A 20,688-nucleotide genomic window follows, 5' to 3' on the forward strand; every position below is an offset into this window, starting at 1 on the left:
AACCGTAACAAGCTTAGTCCCTGCTGATTGGCTGGGCCAAATCACGTGACTCGACAAGTATGCGCGAGGCCGCAGTGACGTCATTTAGAAGGTCTCCGGAAGTGCTCAAATATGGTAACTTGCCCGATAAAGGGTTAACCAAAGTGTCTGTAATTAGTTTTGACTCAGACTACTTTTCCATTGTTGTAAGGGGGAACGAACGCTGCTCATGCAGAACCGGGCAGAATGCTGTGCCATAAGGGCTGTATGATGACTGTTCTCTCTTTGCAAAGATATGAATAAATGTGCCGACTGAGTGAAATCCATTGAGCTCCGTTTATTTAACTAGGGTGAATAGTTGAATACTGTTTTTCCCATGACAATACACACACACACACACACACATCAATCTCAAACCGATGGTATCGGTATCGGCCGATACTGCACAGCCAAAAAATGGCATCGGCGCAACACTAATTAATATATTTAAATAATTATATATTTAGAAATAAATATATTATGAAATATTATTTATTTATTTATCCAATGCATGATTGAAATATTAACTAGACCAACAAATAAAAAAGAAAATACAACTGAATAATTAAATGTCCAATTGAATAATTCAAATAAGGTTTAAAATGATTAATTCAATAAATAGAATCTGAAAATACTTAACCTTTATAAATTAATATCAGTCAACTGATTATATGTACTTTTAGGGGGTCAACGGTTAGTTGCATTTTATTTTGTGGTGACATACGCAAAAACACTTCCAGTAGCAATGATGATGAAATCTAGTTATGCAGAGCATTAGGTCAGAGGGTAACCAATATAAATGAAAACCACAAAATATTTTAAGAAATCAGAATTTTTGTTGTGCACAACTTTGTTTTGGTCAAAAACATAAAAATGCCTATCAAATATTACAAACCCAGTTTTTAAATATAATACTGTCAAAAAGTTTAGGTATTATTGCTAAGCTGCTGTTTGTAGATTATACTCTGTTACCTAACAACAGATTATAAAATATAAGTGTGCTTATTTAATGCGTTGAATGCCAAAAAGAGGCATTAGGTGTGTTTGTGACCTGATACATTCATCAGCCACATCAGGATGCGTAACGTCGGACATCCTTTCAGGCAGGATATGAAGCAAAATAACCTTTACCAAGAGGAGTCATGTGATGCTTTCCAGCTTTGCACTATTTTAACTTGCCTTTCCCTTAAAGTCGCTTCCTCTTTTTCTTTGTCACTCTTTCTGTCAGAGTACAACAACTGAGAAACAGAAGCATTTAAAGTACGCCTAACATCTGAATCTATCCACTGCTTAAAAACAGGACTTCTTGAATTGTTCTGGTAAGGAAACCTTTTACCACTTTCATTAATTAACTAATTAGATTATTGTATGTACTGTCTGTGCATGCAGTGATTTTTTACTGTGGTTACTATATTTGCTCAAGCTCTGATCTCACAGTTTTGCATAAGTTGCCTAAAAGGCTTAAAGAACTGTGACAAAAGGGACTGATTGTGGATATGATAAAGGGAAGTTATAGAGCATATATTCTCATCAGTCAAATCTCCAAATGTAAAATTCAATTTCTGCTTTTTTTGTTTGAAAATTATAGAGGTTGTTGTTATGGCGGCAATCCGGTTACTTCTGACTTTCCCATTTTTATCTGGTGAGTTTACCTAAGAACTGCATATAATCTAAAATGAAAAAAAAAAAGTTAAATATGACAAATTATATGCTAAATTTCCAGGTTTTTCTGATTCTTGCCCGAAGAAACCAGACCTTTTCATCACCACACCAGGACACCTGTTAGCTCTGAGTGGATCATGTCTACACATCCCATGCAATTTTTCATCTAAAACAAGAGAAAACTTTACAGGGGTAAACTACGGGGTATGGTTTATAAAGGATCCTAGATTTCAATTTTTTCCAAATAACTTGATTTTCAACAGCAGTGGCGCAGTAAAAGTGTATCCACTAGAAATTACAGGAAACCTGATGGAGAAAAACTGCACAACTTTATTTGAAAATTTAACTATGCAACACTCAGATAAATACTTTTTCAGAATTGAGAACTCGATGTACAAGGCAACAGCTTCCTGCAGTCCGTGTCAAGTAACAGTAACAGGTGAATAATCTCAATTTTTGGGTATTTTATAATAAGCAAATTCGGTAAATCCTACTTTCTGGGAAGAATTATGATGATTTCTTTCCATATATGTGTTAAATCAATCTGTATCTTTTTAAATCTATTTTAAAAACAGATGACTTTGATATTTTTTGGTAATTTAAGTTCAATTAGAAATATATTTTAAGACACATCTTATTTAAAGTAGGAGAGTTTTGTAATACATAAAACTGTCTTAATGGATAAGAGGAAGGAGTTTATGGAGTGAATTTATCCTAGATTTGTTTCTGATGTGAACTTCCAGATTCTCCTTTGAGTCCCAGCATTAATATCTCTGTTGGTGATCTCAAGGAGCATCAGTCTGCAACTATAAGCTGCTCAGCTGTGACTCCCTGTCCACACTCACCTCCTGAACTCACCTGGAATCTCCAACAAGACTCTGAGAGACAAACAGAGAAAAACCCAGATGGAACCTTTACAACTAAAATCCAGGAGACCATCACTCTGTCAGACACACATGATGGATACAACATCAGCTGTTCTGCCAGATATCCTGTGAATGGAGGAAGCAAGACAGCAGAGACAGAAGTGACTCTCAGTGTTTCATGTTAGTGATCCTGTCAGCACGTCATGGTTCAGTTGTTTCTGATCAATAAAGTTAATGTTTGTCCCATTTTCCTCAGATGCTCCTAAAGACACCTCAGCATCCATCAGTCCATCAGGTTTGGTGTCAGCAGGTAGCTGGGTGGAGCTGAGCTGCTCCAGCAGAGCCAAGCCTCCTGCCAGCTTCACCTGGTTCAGGAACAGCAAACATGGAGCCATTAATGTATCTGTGGGGCAGGTTTACAGCTTCAATGTTACTGAGGGAGGAGAGTATTACTGTGAGGCTACAAATGATCTGGGGAATGAGAAGTCATCAAGGATCTGTGTTGGATGCAAAGGTCAGTATTTGCAGTTTTTTTTTAATCAGATTGATTTTGTAAGCGTTGCTCTATTGCCCCTCAAAAATATGCTCATTTATTAAAAATGCAAGCAATGTGTTCTTAAACATATTTGTGGTTAAGAAGAAAAGGCCATATTAATTTATATGTATTTCTAACACATTTTAAAAGTGCTCCAGACTCCAGAAGTTGGAGTCTTGCAAAATTAGTCAGGGATATAGGGTCTCCCTCGAAAAAGAGATTTTATCTCAAGGGACTTCCTGGTAAAATAAAGGTTAAATAAAAAATTAATAAAATTATATTTTATGTAGCTCTCCAATTATAAATTAAAATTTTATTCACTGATAACAGAACTATTGTTGACTAGACCCGCAGCTGGCATGTTGGTATCCAGCAGATTAAACAAAACAAAACAAAAAAAAAAACCTCTAAACTAAACGCAACTTATCAAAATATGAAATCAATAGTAAATAGCATAAAAAATTAAACTCCTAACAAAATATAGAAGTGAAAGTGACTAGTGGCAATAAATTAGATCAGATTGACTGAAATTGAGTGGACTGTGGTTCATAAGCGTCGTTAGACCTATTTAAGGGTGGCTTCAGTCACCCTTTCTTTGGCATTAGCCACCCTATAATTATTTTGCGATTTTAAAAAATATATTTTTTTTTTCTGTATTTATTTTTTCCTCATATTTTCCCAAAACAAATGCAGTAAAGCACCGAATAAAAGCCATAAAGAAGACAAGTTAATCTGAACAATCATAGGCGTAACTTCCTTAAGGACTGGTGTGGACATGTCCCCACCAATATTTTGTACACGTATTTTGCTTTCGGTGCTGTGTAGCCTATATCTGATTAAAAAAACCCATTCATGCCGCTCCTCAGAAAGAAAATAAAAAAAGTTCTCCCCGCTGCTCACCGTCCACAAACCCCGACAAAAAAACTCAGAAAAAAGAATCTGTTGCCTCTCGCTTTCTCCCCATCACCCCCCTCCGCCCTCTCCCCATAACATTTGAATTGAAGATATCCGCGGGTGACGGGTCGGGTTCGGTAGTCATCCTAACGGGTTCGGGCGGGTGCGGGTTGGTAAAACTCGACCCATGCAGGTCTCTAAGCTACACTACATTCAGTATCGTTGCCATAGAAACAGACAACAGCGCCAATATATCAGAATTATACTAAAACACACGCAAATAATTTCCCACATAAAAAAACAGGACTTTCAGTCCATTACAGTTTTCCGTTTTTAGAGGGTTGTTTATTTTGCGTTTATTAAGTGATGGCTGTGGTATATTAGCTTTCACTGCTATAAGCTTTCGCAGCAGTGATTGATTAATTTAAACACCTGCTCTACTGATGGTCTATCGGAGTTGGTGTTTAGGTTGAACATAAAGAACACCTTTTATTTGAAGCTTCTTGTTGCTACTGTTTTAATCCCGGCTTTACTTAAAACTTTTTCCTGACTTTGATAGTGTTGCCATTCAGTAGCAAGCACTGCGCCCCTTTTTCTTTTATATGTACACGTACATTTAAGATTTAGCGTGTTATGTTGACAACTCATGAGCAAGCTGCTTTTTGCAATCTAGCAGGAAGGTAAGGATAGGATCTTGCAGGTGTGACGTCACTCTGCAGGGGGTCCAAAGATAAAAGATTTAAACAATTTTGGCATTGGAATTTCAGATTTAAGGGAGTTAGAAAGTTCACTTAGTAAAAGTGCAAATAATAAATCTGATTACAGATTACTTTTAAGCTGGTTGAACATACTGCGACAGACTGGTGACCTGTCCAGGGTGATCCCACCTCTCTCTCACCCAGAACGTGGCTAGAGATATGCACCAGCACCTCCTGATCCCACTGAGGGATAAGGTTAAAGAAAATGGATGGTTGAACATGGTCCGCTCTCCCAGATTCTATCAAATCAGTATTGATACCTTCAGGGGCGGATTTAGGAAATTTGGGGCCCTAGGCAAAGACAGGCAGGGGCCCCCCTGAGAAGTAAACCCATAAAACAGACCCATTCTACAGATAGAGAAATGTTAATAGAATAGACATCCATTATCTGTTCTAGGTTTTGTCCCTCTCTTCTTGTCCCTTTTTCCTCTCTATTTATCAGCGTTCTGATGGCATTTTAGCCAAAGGATTTTTATCAAAAACATAATTAATGTGCACAAATAAGGATTAGTTGTATTAACCATACATGGAAACAGAGTTTTATGGGGCCCCCAGAACTTGGGGCCCTGGGCAACTGCCTAGTATTGCCTAATGGTAAATCCCCCCCTGGATACCCTGCTAGTGGATGTTCTTGACAGAAAGACGGAGTTGCTTAATCATATTCTGCTTAAGGTCCCATAAGATCTTGTCCGAGTCCTGGTTTAAAAGTAAATTAATTTTAAAAAGTGACCCAAAATTGACTGTCAATAAATGTTCTACAAAATTGATATATTTATTTGATTTCTTTGATTTGTACTGTCTGTTTAGATTTATGTGATATTTTTTGCACAAAATATATAAGTGAATATTGTAACAGTTATGTTTTCAACTGTAAGCATTAAATTGATAAATGTTATTCGCATTTTTTTGGCTTTATCCTTTCCAACAAAAAAAAAAAAGGCGTCGCGCAGGTAGCTCCCTTTCCTTATGAGCCGTCCCCACCAACTTTCAACACAAAGTTACACCCTTGTCTTAGACAACGCCTAAGCAGGTACAGTGAAAAAATTCGAGGGGCTAAGCCACCCTTGTCTCTTAAACCTAGAGACGCCCCAGTGTGGTTAGAGACTTAGACTAGCTTTGGCCAGTTTAGTATTATGGTATTGAGAAAAGAGAAAATCCACAGACACAAGTAATTAATTTCTCGAATGCTATAATTCCAACTTGATCATCTTTCACCTGTTCTTCATTCTCATAATAACAAGAAAGGCTGGAAGTTGTTCAGATTTGGCATGCAGTCCAAAGCTGTACTTTAAGAGATAAGAATTTGGCTTTTATAAACAGGTATTTTCATTAATTAAAAGGGCCTCAACATTACATAATAAGATTTATTGAAGAAGAACAATACTTAGAATGATAGCACAGTTGATTCAGTAACAAAAGACAGAGGAAAATAAGACAGGAAGTGATGGAGCTTCATAAAAATGATATGTTGGGAACAACATCCTTAGTGACAGTTTGAAGGCTTTTAAGTTTCTGACTGTCCTACATGTTAAATGTATTTCTTTATTTATAAACACATACATTTTAATAATTTGTTGGTCTTATACCTTTTTTTTTTTTTTATTATTATTATTTTAGGGATGGAGGCAACAACATTATGGCCGTCTGTTGCTGGGGGGTTTGTTGGGATCATAATTGTGATCTGTGTGGTTTACATTCTATGGTAAGCTCTGCTTCTTTTTTAATTTCCATTTACAACAAGGTTATCAAAGTAGCTAAAGTGCTGATTGTATTTCTTTGATTCTTTATTGTTATTTTCCAAAAAAATTAAATTAAATAAAAAATATATATATTTAATTAGGACTAACTCAAAATAGCAGAAATGTGTGACTCGAGGGAGAATGAAATAGAAATCTGAAATGTGTGGAGTGCGTTTGTGTTCTGCTCCCCTAAATCGATAGGTTTTAAAATTTTGGCCCCATTCTATCGCTTTGATATGTTTGAATCCAATCCATTGCAGTTTAGCTATTTCTGTGTGTTTAGGGTTGCTGTGCTGCTGGAAGGTGAACTGCTGTTCCAGTTTACTTCTATGTGTTTTCCAATAAAACCCTGAAGCTTTCTAAAAACAGCTTAAATTATAACTGAGTTATATTACACACAAGTGGCACCGCTGATTTTACCCATAAAGTGACTTCCAAAGGAAAAAAAGTTGCACTGGATTTCATCAAAGGTCCTATATTTAACCTTTTCAAGCCTTTCAAAGTCAACTGTGTCATGATGAAATATTGTCTTGGGTAATAGGGAGCATTCGTTATGAAATACCAGTTCTTCCCAGCTTTTTTTTAAATTGTCATTACACTGTCACAAGCATAGAGAAACGAAATTAACTCTGCATTTTAACCCATCCCCTTGGGGAGCAGTCTGGGCTTAAAGGAATAGTACACCCAAAACATGATTAGCCTTCATTTTCTACTCACCTCCATGCTGAACAACACTCTGGAGTACTTTTTTGATATCTCAAATGCATCTGGAGATCTGGGAGACTTCTTGCTGTCTGCTGACATTCAAATAATGGAGGTCTATGGCGCCCGAGACAGAAAGGTCCACAAAAGTCCACAAAAACTTGTCAATATTCCTCCATACTGCTCGTCCAATGTAATCCAAGTGTCCTGAGTGGGTAGCATCCAGAATTTACTCGAAACGAAGTCATTTAGAACGTTTTAGAGCCTAAACAGTAGTGTATAGGATTTCCTAATAGCGCCCCCATGCGCGCTCACGATTCTACGGAAGCCGGCAGACCAAACCAGCGCATTCAGCTCGGCAAAGAACTCATGCTCTTCCTCAACACTGAAGTCCTCAGACATTTTTCTTTCGTTGTTTCTTTCTTTGCACAGGTAAACAGCACATTTCTTCTTCTACGCTTGCATTATCGGCAGACCAGACGCTGAATGCGCACTTCCTTCCGGTTTGGTCTGCCGGCTTCCGTAGAATCGTGAGCGCGCATGGGGGCGCTATTAGGAAATCCTATACACTACTGTTTATGCTCTAAAAACATTCTAAATGACTTCGTTTCGAGTAAATTCTGGATGCTACCCACTCAGGACACTTGGATTACATTGGACGAGCAGTATGGAGGAATATTGACACGTTTTTGTGGACTTTTATGGACCTTTCTGTCTCGGGCGCCATGGACCTCCATTATTTGAATGTCAGCAGACAGCAAGAAGCCTCCCAGATCTCCAGATGCATTTGAGATATCAAAAAAGTACTCCAGAGTGTTGTTCAGCATGGAGGTGAGTAGAAAATGAAGGCTAATCATGTTTTGGGTGTACTATTCCTTTAAGGGTGTTGCTCAGGGAACAAGATTTGCAGTCTATGGGAGTGGGGCTTGAACTCAGAACCTCTGGACTCCAGGCGCAATACCCTAACCACTAGGCCACCACTTACTTTCTTTCTGTTCTTGCCTTCATAGCACAATGGTCTCTTACCTTGTTGTTATATAGCACAATTCATGACAATGCTGTATCATGTTATTGTGGAGATTAGTTTTTCCTATAGGAAGGCCAAACAAAGTCTAAAATGTCTTGCAGCAGTAAAAACCGCTGTCACTGTGCAGATTAGCCGTTAAAAGAGCCACTTTGTGTCAACTGTTAGCAGTAATGATCGCTCTGCCTCAAATTGCTGCTGTTGTTTGCTGAGCAGGTAGTGTGAAGCTGAGGTTAACACTATCCTGTGTAGGGTGGTAATGGTCACACATATTTTAAGGGTTGGAAGGGAAAAAGGAAAAACATTGAAATACAATTTTCCTACCAGTTTTGAAATTATGCATGATTTTACTATACAGAATACCAAAAAAATATATAATAATTGAATAAAAACGTCAAGGTTTTTTTTGTTGTATTATGCAAAACTGTGTAAAAAGTTAAGGATGATATGTATAATTTAGTTTCAGGAATTATTAATTTGTGTTTTTGTAACTCAGAGCCCCAGATAGGTTACTTTGGCTCTGCCGTCTTTTGGATACTTATACACTAAGAGATTAATGCATAAATAACTCTGGAGCTTTGTACATTTTTCCGAACAGTCATTAGCTGTTGCAGTCTATTTCACAATGTTTGCAATAAACAAGATGTTTACTTTAAGAGAATAAACCAGAAATCTTATCTGTCATTAACCTTCCAGGCGTTTAAAGTGGAAAACATCATCTTTACATCAGACTCAGGTAGGAAAATCCAACAGATCTGAATGTACTTTTAGAAGCTTGTTTCTACTTATAGCTGTTGGGGGACCTTGCATAAACTTATGACTAATTTTGGTTGTGTAAAGAAAAGCAGTGATGATGCATCCTGCTTGAAAACCTATTTTTAAAGGTCCCTGTAAAGTTCATGTATTGGTACATAGCAATGTTTGCTGTTGCTATGTCCAAATATGACCGTGTTTAAAAGAAACATGTGGCTGAGGTACTGGTTAAGCAGAATCACTTATTCTGCTGTCATGTTTTTCAGAAACCAGGTTTCCAGGAGCCTGCCGGCAGCGTAGAAAATCAGGACATCCATTATGGAGACATCGACTTCTCTGTTATGAGAAAATCCTTCAAAACAGTGCAAGATGAGAAAGAGCTGCAGAGTATTGTTTACTCAGAAGTGAACGTGTGCAGACCTGAAAACAGGTTAAAAGAGGCTGAGGATTGTACTTATGCTCAAGTAAAGAAGAAACCAGTCAATTCACATTCCAGTTAGAGTTATATTATGCTGTGTCAAAAAGGGATTTTCTTCTCATTTGCATATTTGTCACACTTACAGAACAATTTAGAACATTGATAAGGGGCAAAGAAAACACAATTAAACACAATGCAGTTTTAAATGACTGGGCCATTCCAAAGTCTTCAGTCTGTTTTTTTCTTCAGCCATTCAGAGGTAAACTTGCTGGTATGTTTCTATCAGCTGCTGCAGAACCAATGTTTGTTTTAGCCCAGTGGTTCTCAAACTTTTTCTGTCATTCCCCACTTTGGACAAGGGGGGATTTTCAAGCCCCGCCTGTCCCCATCGCCCCAACACAATGCTTATGAAATATGCAACAATCTTAAAATGTTCCAATTTTATTGAAGTAACAAGTAGTATCTAAATACAAACTATCTACATCAAATAACAGCAAGCTCAAAAATAAAGAAAACAAAAATGCAGCTGTGTCAAAATTTGTATTAAGCTCAAAGATAGAAAAAATTAAAGTGCCACTCTGCAATCTGTTAAAAAAAGAAAAGAAGTGAAATCCATCTGGCAAGACAGGTCTATTTATCCCTGCATTAGTGGCTGCAATTAGCCTGTTTCGCATTGCACAGTTTCTCAAAACGGAGTTGCAGGCTTGATACTACCACTCTCAGGTCATGCTCAATGTTCAGCTGAGATCTGTATTTTGTTTTCAGTGAAGCAACAGCTGAAAAGCCCATCTCACAGAGATATGATGTGGCAAAGGGAAGAAGAATGCACACAGCTCTCTGCCCGATGAGTGGATACTCCCTCTCCACTCCAAACCAGAATTCACTATGAGTCTGAGCATTAAACCTGAGCCTCAGGGTGGAGTCAGACATCATGTCAATAAACTGGTCCTCCTCAGCAGACCTAAAATCAGCAGGTGCTGCAGACAGAATAGAAAAAAATAGACTTACTTTATTTTTCAATGCATAATAAACACAAAGAAATCAGTTTGACAACAATCCATTCCAGCTAGTAGCATACAACAGAAATAAATTAATGTATAATATATGAGTATAATATTCAATAAAATGTCAAAATACCAACCTGCTGCATTGAATGGATCCATAATAACCCAGGCATACTGAGCACTGTTGTTTGGGAATTATTTTTGAAACAATCCACTCAGGGAAGAGAGGTGCTGCTTAATACATGGGATCACTGTGGTGGCTCCAATAAGATAAAAATTGGATAAGATAAAATATTTCAAATTCAGTTATTTATGATCAACCTGCGCCGTCAATCCCGGCGCATGTGCGCTTTATTTGCAGTCTGCATGCTGTGTCTCTGACTGCAGCGCTGAGAGGGACTTCTGTGATAGCGGGGGAGAACGGGGTGGGGACAGAGGAGGCGCCCCACGGCAGCACCTGCCGCTGGAGGACAAGAAAAGGAACGATACGTGCTTTCACGTAAGAGTCTCCAAAAGTCCCTCGATTTGTCGCTAGTCGCTTTTTTGATAAAGAGTCGCTGGAGGGGTCTGAAATATAGCGACAAAGTCGCTGAGTTGGCAACACTGGGGCGCGAAAGTTTATTCCGTTACAAATAATATGCCGACGTCACGTCAATCATTATTTTGGCACTTCAGTTCCAGGTGAAATTTTTCTCATATCTAATGTTCTTTTAATTAGACTGCATGTAGACTAGTAATGATTACTTTGTGGGTTTGATTGGTCTAAAAAGCGGCAACATACAGCTATAAGGACAGTTTGCTCTCACACGTTCTACATTTATAGTCACACACACACACACACCGGAACTTGGCGCGCCCCACCTGTCACGTCTCAATTCCCCACCAGTGGGTCGCGCCACACACTTTGAGAACCGCGGTTTTAGCCTAACATCACAAGCAGCTGGCCAGATGTTCTCCTTCGGGATTTCTTTAGTAAAAAGCATCAAGGTTCCATTTTTTGTTCTTTTGCAGCAAGTCTCTAATCCTCTCAAGCAGCAATGCAGCCCTGACCATCACACTACCACCATGTTTTTTTTTATTGTTATAATTTCTCTTTTTTTTCCAACCTAAAATAAACATCAACAGCATAATTTTTACAGCAGATGGAATGGGACCAACAGCTTCATAAGTCCAAATAATAGTTTCCTGAAAGTCTGCAGGATCTTCTGTGTTGCCATGGAGAAATTTTTGGTCCTTCTCCTTTTTATGGAGGAGACATGAACACTCATCTTTACCGAGGCAAGGCCGGTCTTACAGGGCTACATACATTCTGATGTTTATTTCTCCCATAATAAAAACCTGCATTAGAAATGGCATTTATTTCAATTTCAATTCGGTTTATTTATATGGCGCCAATTCACAACATATTTTCTACCCAAGGAAAACCAGTTAATTGCATCAACTTATTTGATGCGAATCCAATCCCTCACACTGAGCATACTTGTAGCGGCAGTGGAGAGGAAAAACTCCCTTATAACAGGAGGAAACCTCCAGCAGAACCAGGCTCAGTGTGAGCGGCCATCTGCTGAGGGCGACTGGGGTTCAAGGAGACAAACAGAGATACAAAAAGCAGCTGTAAAAGCCAGGCCCCCGTCCAGACTGACATTTACTGTGTACTTGTGTTATTTTCGATTAACATCTAAATTTGTTTGATGTTCAGAAACACACGCTTCACAAACGTAAGGAAAAAGGAATCAGGAAGAAGGCAAACACATTTTAATGTTTTGTATTTAGTTTATTATTTTATTCAACAATTAAAAGAGAGACGACAGTATTAATCTTGGCGATTATGACTTGGGTTCGATTTTCGGGGCTGGTATGATAGCGGCAAGGTATTAACTCAATCACACACCCTGCCTCTGTAGAGGAGATGAGAAGACCTCGCCTATTCAGCGAGGCCAACAATTCCCTTTAACAACCGACCTTTCAGACACTTAGACGGGTATGAGGAATTACAGGCTAACAAAAGAAGTCAAACGACCCCCATTCCAAAAGGGTGGAGTCCTTCATCCGTTTCAATTTGCGTGTTTTCAAACCAAAAACAAGGCTTTGCTGTGCTACTGTATAAAACCTTGAACTCAACACTATTCCTGACATTTGAATTTAAAAAAAGCTTCTTGGATTGGAAGCAAAACATCTTCAAACTTGGAAACAAAGCCCAGGGGATTGTTTTTAATTTTCTTTTTATGACCTGGATGACAGATAATCTAAGTCAATAAGGTATTTCTAAATAAAGCTTTTTGTAAAGCACAGAAAGGAGCACAACTTAGTAAAAAACAAAAACAAAACAAAAGATAACCTAAAAAAAAGAGATGTAAAAAGATTTCTCTAATACAAATAACTTCTGTTAGGTGATATTCAGAAACTGAAAAACGTGACCTGAAAACAGTTTTGAAACCAGATGTGCTTCCTATCAGCCCTTTAACACAGAGGACGTTTGCGGGGTTTTAAATTTGAATTAAATGGGGAAGTTGGTCACTGCTGAGGTCTGTTTCCCAAAGCAGGTTTAAAAACTCAGATTCAAAACCGCAACTCTAAATTTAACTAGCCTAAGTTCGGGAACTCTGAGTTTTCGGTTTCACAACGGCTGTTATGTTTGATTTCAGAGGCCACATCCTCCAAGGACCCGGTGCAGATAGACCGGGTACTTGGAGGTCTGTAAAAATAATCTTCTCCTTCTTTGGCATTCACCGCCCAAACACTCTCGCCTAGCAACCATAACAGTTGACAAACAAAGCAAGCAAAGAATTGATGCCAAACTTCTCACTACTGCACTGGGTGCTAATAACATTTTCGAGGAGCTTCAGCAGCAGTACCATCATCATCCACACTGCAGATGTATTATAATCTGTACTTATATGTCAGCCAAACCCATTTGAACCCGAGGTTTTGATTTAACTGCCAAATTAAATCCATTCACAATTGATCTGAGTTATTAATTTAAATCTGATCTACATTTTGTTACCAGCTTAACTAATGTTTTCGGTGTCTTTCACGCTTGTTTGTGATATGAATTTGACCCCCCAAATAAAAACAAAACAACAAAAAAAACAGACAAACAAAAACTGACCTTTTTGCTGCTTTTTGACATTCATCCCCAATGTCTAACCTATGTATTGACAATTTAAATTGCATTTCTGACAGTTATACTTTCAAACTGTACTGTAGTCAGTAAATTGGTTCCTTTGAATACTTTTAAGCTGAGAATGAGATGTTTTGAGTTGGACTCCCTCACATGTCAATGTTTTAATTGAAATTTTATTTTAAGTTTATATTTGGCTTTTATGTGTGTGCCTTTGTACGTACACTATATTGCCAAAAGTATTTGCTCACCCATCCAAATTATTGGAATCAGGTGTTCCAATCACTTCCATGGCCACAGGTGTATAAATTCAAGCACCTAGGCATGCAGACTGTTTTTACAAACATTTGTGAAAGAATGGGTCGCTCTCAGGAGCTCAGTGAATTCCAGCGTGGAACTGTGATAGGATGCCACCTGTGCAACAAATCCAGTCGTGAAATTTCCTCGCTCCTAAATATTCCACAGTCAACTGTCAGCTGTATTATAAGAAAATGGAAGTGTTTGGGAACGACAGCAACTCAGCCACGAAGTGGTAGGCCACGTAAACTGACGGAGCGGGGTCAGCGGATGCTGACGCGCATAGTGCGAAGAGGTCGCCAACTTTCTGCAGAGTCAATCACTACAGACCTCCAAACTTCATGTGGCCTTCAGATTAGCTCAAGAACAGTGCGCAGAGAGCTTCATGGAATGGGTTTCCATGGTCGAGCAGCTGCATCCAAGCCATACATCACCAAGTGCAATGCAAAGCGTCGGATGCGGTGGTGTAAAGCACGCCGCCACTGGACTCTAGAGCAGTGGAGACGCGTTCTCTGGAGTGACGAATCGCGCTTCTCCATCTGGCAATCTGATGGACGGGTCTGGGTTTGGCGGTTGCCAGGAGAACGGTACTTGTCTGACTGCATTGTGCCAAGTGTAAAGTTTGGTGGAGGGGGGATTATGGTGTGGGGTTGTTTTTCAGGAGCTGGGCTTGGCCCCTTAGTTCCAGTGAAAGGAACTCTGAATGCTTCAGCATACCAAGACATTTTGGACAATTCCATGCTCCCAACTTTGTGGGAACAGTTTGGAGCTGGCCCCTTCCTCTTCCAACATGACTGTGCACCAGTGCACAAAGCAAGGTCCATAAAGACATGGATGACAGAGTCTGGTGTGGATGAACTTGACTGGCCTGCACAGAGTCCTGACCTCAACCCGATAGAACACCTTTGGGATGAATTAGAGTGGAGACTGAGAGCCAGGCCTTCTCGTCCAACATCAGTGTGCGACCTCACAAATGCGCTTCTGGAAGAATGGTCAAAAATTCCCATAAACACACTCCTAAACCTTGTGGACAGCCTTCCCAGAAGAGTTGAAGCTGTTCTAGCTGCAAAGGGTGGACCGACGTCATATTGAACCCTATGGATTAGGAACGGGATGTCACTTAAGCTCATATGTGAGTCAAGGCAGGTGAGCAAATACTTTTGGCAATATAGTGTATGTAATGATGTGATGTAATGTAATTTTGATGCCTATCTTGGCCAGGTCTCCCTCGCAAAAGAGATTTTTAATCTCAATGGGTATCACCTGGTTAAATAAAGGATAAATAAATAAAAAAAATCAGTATATTAAAATGATTCTTTGTGATCAGGGTAGTTTTGCCATCATCATCAGTATATATCAGTTACTTTAGGAAGAGAAATCCTGACCTCTTGTGGCTGTATGCTACAAGTTGCAGCCCCACTTCAAATCAGTAAAGCAAGGAAATAACAGAGCTTTAGTTTAAGAATGTTTAGTATTTAAATTAGACCATTTCTCTAATGGAAAACCAATGTGTCTATGAATGAACAAGTAATATGAAATTGGAAATGTTTTGTTACAAAAGCAATGCTCAAAATGGGGCTGTGGGAGAATAAAACTGAAGCAGTTTCCCTTTTAAGCCCAGAAACCACTACCAGTCCTTCTCTTCCAGTTGATATGTAACATGAACTATTAATACTGATGGAGTTCATGTTTAATGATGTGTAAACTGTGCAAAAGTAATCATATTCCCTGGGGATTTGTCTACATTGACTGGAGCGTCCGCAGCAGAAGTATCCCTATGGAAATGGCGTTGCTCATCATTTTTAAATGCCAGTTTTTAATCTGTGAGTAAAGTAGAAAAGGTTCCTTTCTTGAATTACTGTATTAAGAATGGAGAATTAAACATTCTCATTTAAATGATAAGGTAAATCAAAACTGATAATTATCTACATCAAGGCTTCCGTAGCTAAAGGAAAGGTGCATTGAATCAAGGGTTCTGTAGAAAGTCAAAGCATAAGCAATTTATAATAAAAACAAAACAAAATAAAATTGTATCCAATTGTTTTATTTTTAGACCATATATACAATCACCCAGTGTAAAACAGTTTTAGTTTTTGTCTAAAGTAGACTTCTATTGCATAATAATCAATCACTGAAATAATTCTGAAAGCGTAAGAGATAAAACATAAAATATGAGATAGAATAAAAAGATTTAACCTTAAGCCCAGAAGAAAAGAGTTTTGATAAAAATGGCAAAAAATGATAAAAAAGCCACAAGAAGGATAAGAGAGTGAGTTCACTGTTTCTGAGTCCGTCCGTTCATGGCTGGTAAATGGGACTTTCTAATTTAATGTAGTTAATTAACATAATTTGAAGAATTTAAATTTGAATCGCTGTACATAATTATTTATTTACTGTTTAGTATTTTTAGATTTAGTCTCACCACCAAGCTTGTGAGACAAGTTCACTGTATTAAGGCCACAAGATGTGAAAAATAAAAATCTACAACTTCTTCCTGTCCTGAACTCAACTCAAATAGCTCGAAAGTGCTGAAGGTTTTTTTTTTTTTTGTGAAAGCCCAAATTCACAATGCATATCCTTAGATGGTAAAAGAAGTTCATTCTTCATCCTTTAAATGCCAGATTCCTGTGGATTACACAGAAAGGGAAAAACATGGCAACTATTAATACACATTTATACAAATACCAAGTTTAGAAGAAACAGGATGATCAATGCTGATATACTGTAGTTCATACCTGGAGCTGTCTGAAAATCTTACATATCAGACTCTGCAACAAGTCAAAGAAAAAAAAAAATCCATTATTTTTTTTATCATGAACAGACTTACATTATAAAAAATAAATGCCCGCCATTTACTTTTTAGGCTCTAATGTTTAGAAGGAAATACTTTCAAAAAGTTCTTAATTTCTGCACTTTTAACAACTTTAGCGATCATGTGAATAAGGTTTAAAGCAATACCCCAGACGTAATCTCTTGGGATTCCCACGTGGGTGACTCTGCAGACGTACGTCTCTCCTGACATCGGTGTGAAAGGCACATGCTTGGTGAGGTGGTAGTGCCAGTTCTCCTCAAAGGCCAGGTCAGTCTGCTTAGCATCAGGAATTTCAATGCCATTCTTTAGCAGCTCAATTTTGATCTCAGGTGGGTGGAAGCCGCTGGCGTGGCAGATTAAGACGTTTTTTTCCCCGTACTTCCCTGGGTTCCGGCTGTAGATCTGGACATTCGGTGCAAGAACTAAAATAAACAAAGACACCATTAACACATCTCTAAAAAGTACCAGCATTAAACTTCAAACCAATTCACTAATTAAAACAGCTTTTCTTTTAGCTAATCAAGTGATGTAGTTATGACTGCAGTTACTTAAAATCAAAGGTTATAGAAAGAACCAGTTCTTCCTCTATAATCAGGTTATGCAAGCAACACTGAATGCTTTCATTTAGGTTTATGGAAGGTTTCTCATCTTCCCCCAAATAATCGTCTCATATTTGCTAATATCAGATTGTTGCCTTCCTGTAAACTGTTTGTCCTGCCATCATCTGGACCAGCTTGGTCACAGAGGGTTGTTAGCCATTAACAGTGGGTATTGGGTGAGAGGTGGGTACATCGCAGACAGGTCGCCCGTCTATTACAGGGCAACGAAGACATAAAAGCTGCACATAAACAGACTTAAGGAGGACAAAAAACTACAGCTAGAAATTAATTTTTTTTAGCGATTAACCATATTTTCAGTTAATGAAGATTTAAGGTTTTAAATTTTTGTTCCACCAATGAACTCATTGGGCTTACATAACTCAGAGCGATAGGGTTTCGTCACTTTTTTGTTCTTGGATGTGTAGTGCTGATAAACTACCTCACTGTGTAACACCACTCGTCTCAAACATTTAGTGTGTTATATGTTTTATTTTAATGTTGTTTCACATCATTTTTAAAAAAAAAGTATGTTTCACAACTTGCATTTCATTGTCCTTCAAATGAAGGTTACGTCACAGAAAGGATGGCTGAAACAAAAGCTGGTTTCTGAAAGACTAAAAATTTGACTACTCTTCAATTAACAGTCAAAGGAATATAATACAACTAGATCTAAATTAATTATATTTGGTAAAAATAAATAAAAAAATACACAAATAAAAATCAAAGATTTGATTTTTAAGTAGCCCATGCATAAAATGAACCTCGTCATTATTCGTTTGAACTGAGGAAGCTGGGGTACCAGGAGAAAAACCTCGTGTTTATAGAGAGAACAATATAAAAGACCCCAGGGAAGAACTCAAACCCAGGACCTTCCTGCTAAAGGACAACATACAGCCCTCTGTGATCCTTTTTTGTAAGACTCTTTAGGTAGTTACATCTACCAAACACTACCAAGCACTAGTTGCTTGTTTTTTGTTGTTGTTATTTTTTCATACAGTGGGCTGACAGGACAGCGGGAGCGAGGCAGGGGGTTAGAGACATGCAGCAAAAAACCACAGGTGGAACTGTTCGAGGTAAATCAGCAAGGCCTCCATATAAGGGTCGCGCACGCTATCCATCGCGCCACTTAATCATTCCCGATCCTGCCGTTTTTTAAAAGAATTCGATCCAAATAAATATACTCAAATTGTTATAAAGCAACCAAAGTTTTGGGAGCCAAACTTTCTTTTTACTTATATTTTCCTCATTACTCATCTACGATAGTTTTCCAATGACTAATAAAGACTCATAAATTCTCCGTGTGAGATTGTTTGTCCTAACTATAGAACCCAAAGTAGATGGACCAGTCTGAGCGGAATGAGGAAAAGGGTTGGATTTCAAGATAGGGGCAAAAACATCAGCTGCTGCTCCAGCAGAGCGTCTCTAAAGGTGAAACGCCAATAGTTGTTTTGAACATCTAGGAAGGATGGGGTTTAATAACACAAAAATCAAACCATTCCCGCTGTTTGGATATACAATAGAGCAATCACAGTGCTTTTAAGAGTATTTTATGGTAGTAAATGCTACGGCTAATTCCTGATATGGTCTTAACTCCGCCTATAAAGACACAGGAAACCTCAACATCAAGCACTCTGTATCATGAGGTTAATGATAAATAAAAAAACTGTTGGACTTTGACACTTTTTATAGTCTCAGTCACATTGTGTCAAATTTCAGTCTTAAGTTGATATAAAAAAGAAAACCTAACAGTCTTACTTCATGTTGGAACAATAAACAGTATCCAGGAAATCTTGATCAACATCTCATTTTAAACAGTTTTTTCCCCCTTGAAGTAAAGAAATTAACTATTAATAAATGGGAAATAATGTTTGATACAATAAAACTATTTCACAAATTTGAAGTTGAAAACTTAATTATAAAAAAAAAATTGTGCCCTTTTGGCATTTACTTAATCACATTTAGTTACTTTAACATAATCGTTTTATGTCTTACACTGCTAACATGAAACAATTGTGTTAAAGTAACTAAATATGATTAAGTTATGCCAAAAACGGCTGCATTATTTTCTTTTCAGTGTAGTATGCCACCCAGGGGAAGGTAATGCAGCCCAATAAACATTCAAGACTCTGACTGAATCTGACCGTATTGTAATATAACTAGAATTTAACTAGAATGTATGTAATTTAATTTAAATATGTCGATTCTTTCGGATTGAACTCTGTTGTTTATCTGTTTTAGCAATGAAGGAGTTTGTCTTATAAAAATGTCCTGAGATGTTGTTTAAATTAGCCCTTGAAACATAACCTGCAATAAAGGTGAAATATTTTGATATATTCACAAAAAAAACCCCAACAACAGAGGATGTGGATAGAATACAACTTTAAACAGCTATATAGCTTAACACCAAAATTAACATCTGATTCTTAGATATTTAAACATAACATATTTCTATTATATAATACATTTAAAACACTTTAATATACCCTAAAAAAAATGTTAAGTCTAAGTTGTATTAAAAAAAAAACACTAGTATAGATATACTAGTGACATTTACAAACAATCTGTAAAGACAAAGAAAATATGATGTATATGATGAAGTTCTTACAAACTTTTGTGTATATTTATCTATATAAAAGTATAACAGTCTAAAGGCCATTTTGTGGCTCTGTGAGTATAAATATTTAACCAGGATTGTTTTCTTACAAACAAACTTCAGTTAAATGTCTTTTTTACTAGTAAGACATTATAGATTAAATAAATATTTCTTTTTAAAACACATTTATCAAATATCAAACTATATTCATGGTGAGGCCTGAAGCTGACGCATGTTTTTTTTAATCTTCTTCCTTATAGCTCAGCGCCATTTCTCAACAAACGCTGAAATATAAACAAGAACAATACACACCTTTCCTTTCTTCTCCAGCCGTCGCAAGATGGCACAAGACGACACAAACGACGAGGGAAATGAAAAACTTCATGATTCTTCGCCTTTAGACGGTCTCTGGTGGAATATAATGTTTATTCTTCGTAAGAAACGCGAGATAACCTGAGCTACCCTAGAAACGAAAGTAAAATGTGGGAGAAATGACGCACATCATCCACTTCACAAAGTCTCTGGAGGTCATGTGATATTTTTTCGACAAATAGAAACCTTTGAATGAGCGGTTGCTAGGTAGAATTCACAGGAAATTATTGACGCTCTCTAGCTTTTAAAGTAAAACGCAATAAAATGGCGTCCTAACGCCACCAAGTGACACGATTAATATCTTCAATCAACTAATACTTATATAAAATAACATTAAATTCAATTTCATTTCAATACAGTTTATTTATTTACAACAAATGCCATCTCAAGGCACTTAACAGTTCACCAGATCCTACAGTCAATTGATTTAAAGTTTTCTATCTAAGGAAAACTAGTTGATTGCATTGACTCAAATGCAATCCCTCACATGAAGCATGCTTGTAGCGACAGTGGAGAGGAAA

The 20,688-nt window shown here is 37.7% G+C and overlaps 2 protein-coding genes across 2 annotated transcripts; one reads left to right on the forward strand and one right to left on the reverse strand.

Moving 5' to 3' along the window:
• Positions 1-1,209: 1,209 nt before the first annotated feature.
• Positions 1,210-9,659, forward strand: LOC119796924 (sialic acid-binding Ig-like lectin 14). The gene is made up of 8 exons (XM_038305699.1): positions 1,210-1,337; positions 1,607-1,660; positions 1,742-2,119; positions 2,424-2,726; positions 2,803-3,060; positions 6,351-6,435; positions 8,895-8,934; positions 9,218-9,659. Exons 2-8 carry the CDS (start codon positions 1,618-1,620, stop codon positions 9,449-9,451), a joined length of 1,341 nt encoding a protein of 446 aa, XP_038161627.1. The 5' UTR covers positions 1,210-1,337; positions 1,607-1,617; the 3' UTR covers positions 9,452-9,659.
• A 6,160-nt stretch (positions 9,660-15,819) lies between these two features.
• Positions 15,820-20,291, reverse strand: LOC119796937 (beta-2-microglobulin-like). Its single transcript, XM_038305717.1, has 4 exons — positions 20,108-20,291; positions 16,750-17,025; positions 16,527-16,559; positions 15,820-16,416 (listed from the first exon to the last, which is right to left on the reverse strand). Exons 1-3 carry the CDS (start codon positions 20,178-20,180, stop codon positions 16,546-16,548), a joined length of 363 nt encoding a protein of 120 aa, XP_038161645.1. The 5' UTR covers positions 20,181-20,291; the 3' UTR covers positions 15,820-16,416; positions 16,527-16,545.
• Between the last annotated feature and the right edge of the window lie 397 nt (positions 20,292-20,688).

This window comes from Cyprinodon tularosa, unplaced genomic scaffold, assembly GCF_016077235.1.
Source record: "Cyprinodon tularosa strain WSP-4 unplaced genomic scaffold, ASM1607723v1 ctg561, whole genome shotgun sequence".
NCBI classification, from domain to species: Eukaryota; Metazoa; Chordata; class Actinopteri; order Cyprinodontiformes; family Cyprinodontidae; genus Cyprinodon; species Cyprinodon tularosa.

Bases quoted from the DNA above. Each gene is read 5' to 3' on its own strand.
- LOC119796937 (XM_038305717.1), bottom strand. From the start codon at position 20,180: ATGAAGTTTTTCATTTCCCTCGTCGTTTGTGTCGTCTTGTGCCATCTT. The intron at 17,026-20,107 runs GTGTGTATTGTT...TGTTTATTTTAG, and splicing joins GGCTGGAGAAGAAAGGAAAG to TTCTTGCACCGAATGTCCAG.
- LOC119796924 (XM_038305699.1), top strand. From the start codon at position 1,618: ATGGCGGCAATCCGGTTACTTCTGACTTTCCCATTTTTATCTG. The intron at 2,120-2,423 runs GTGAATAATCTC...GTGAACTTCCAG, and splicing joins GTGTCAAGTAACAGTAACAG to ATTCTCCTTTGAGTCCCAGC. The intron at 8,935-9,217 runs GTAGGAAAATCC...CATGTTTTTCAG, and splicing joins CATCTTTACATCAGACTCAG to AAACCAGGTTTCCAGGAGCC.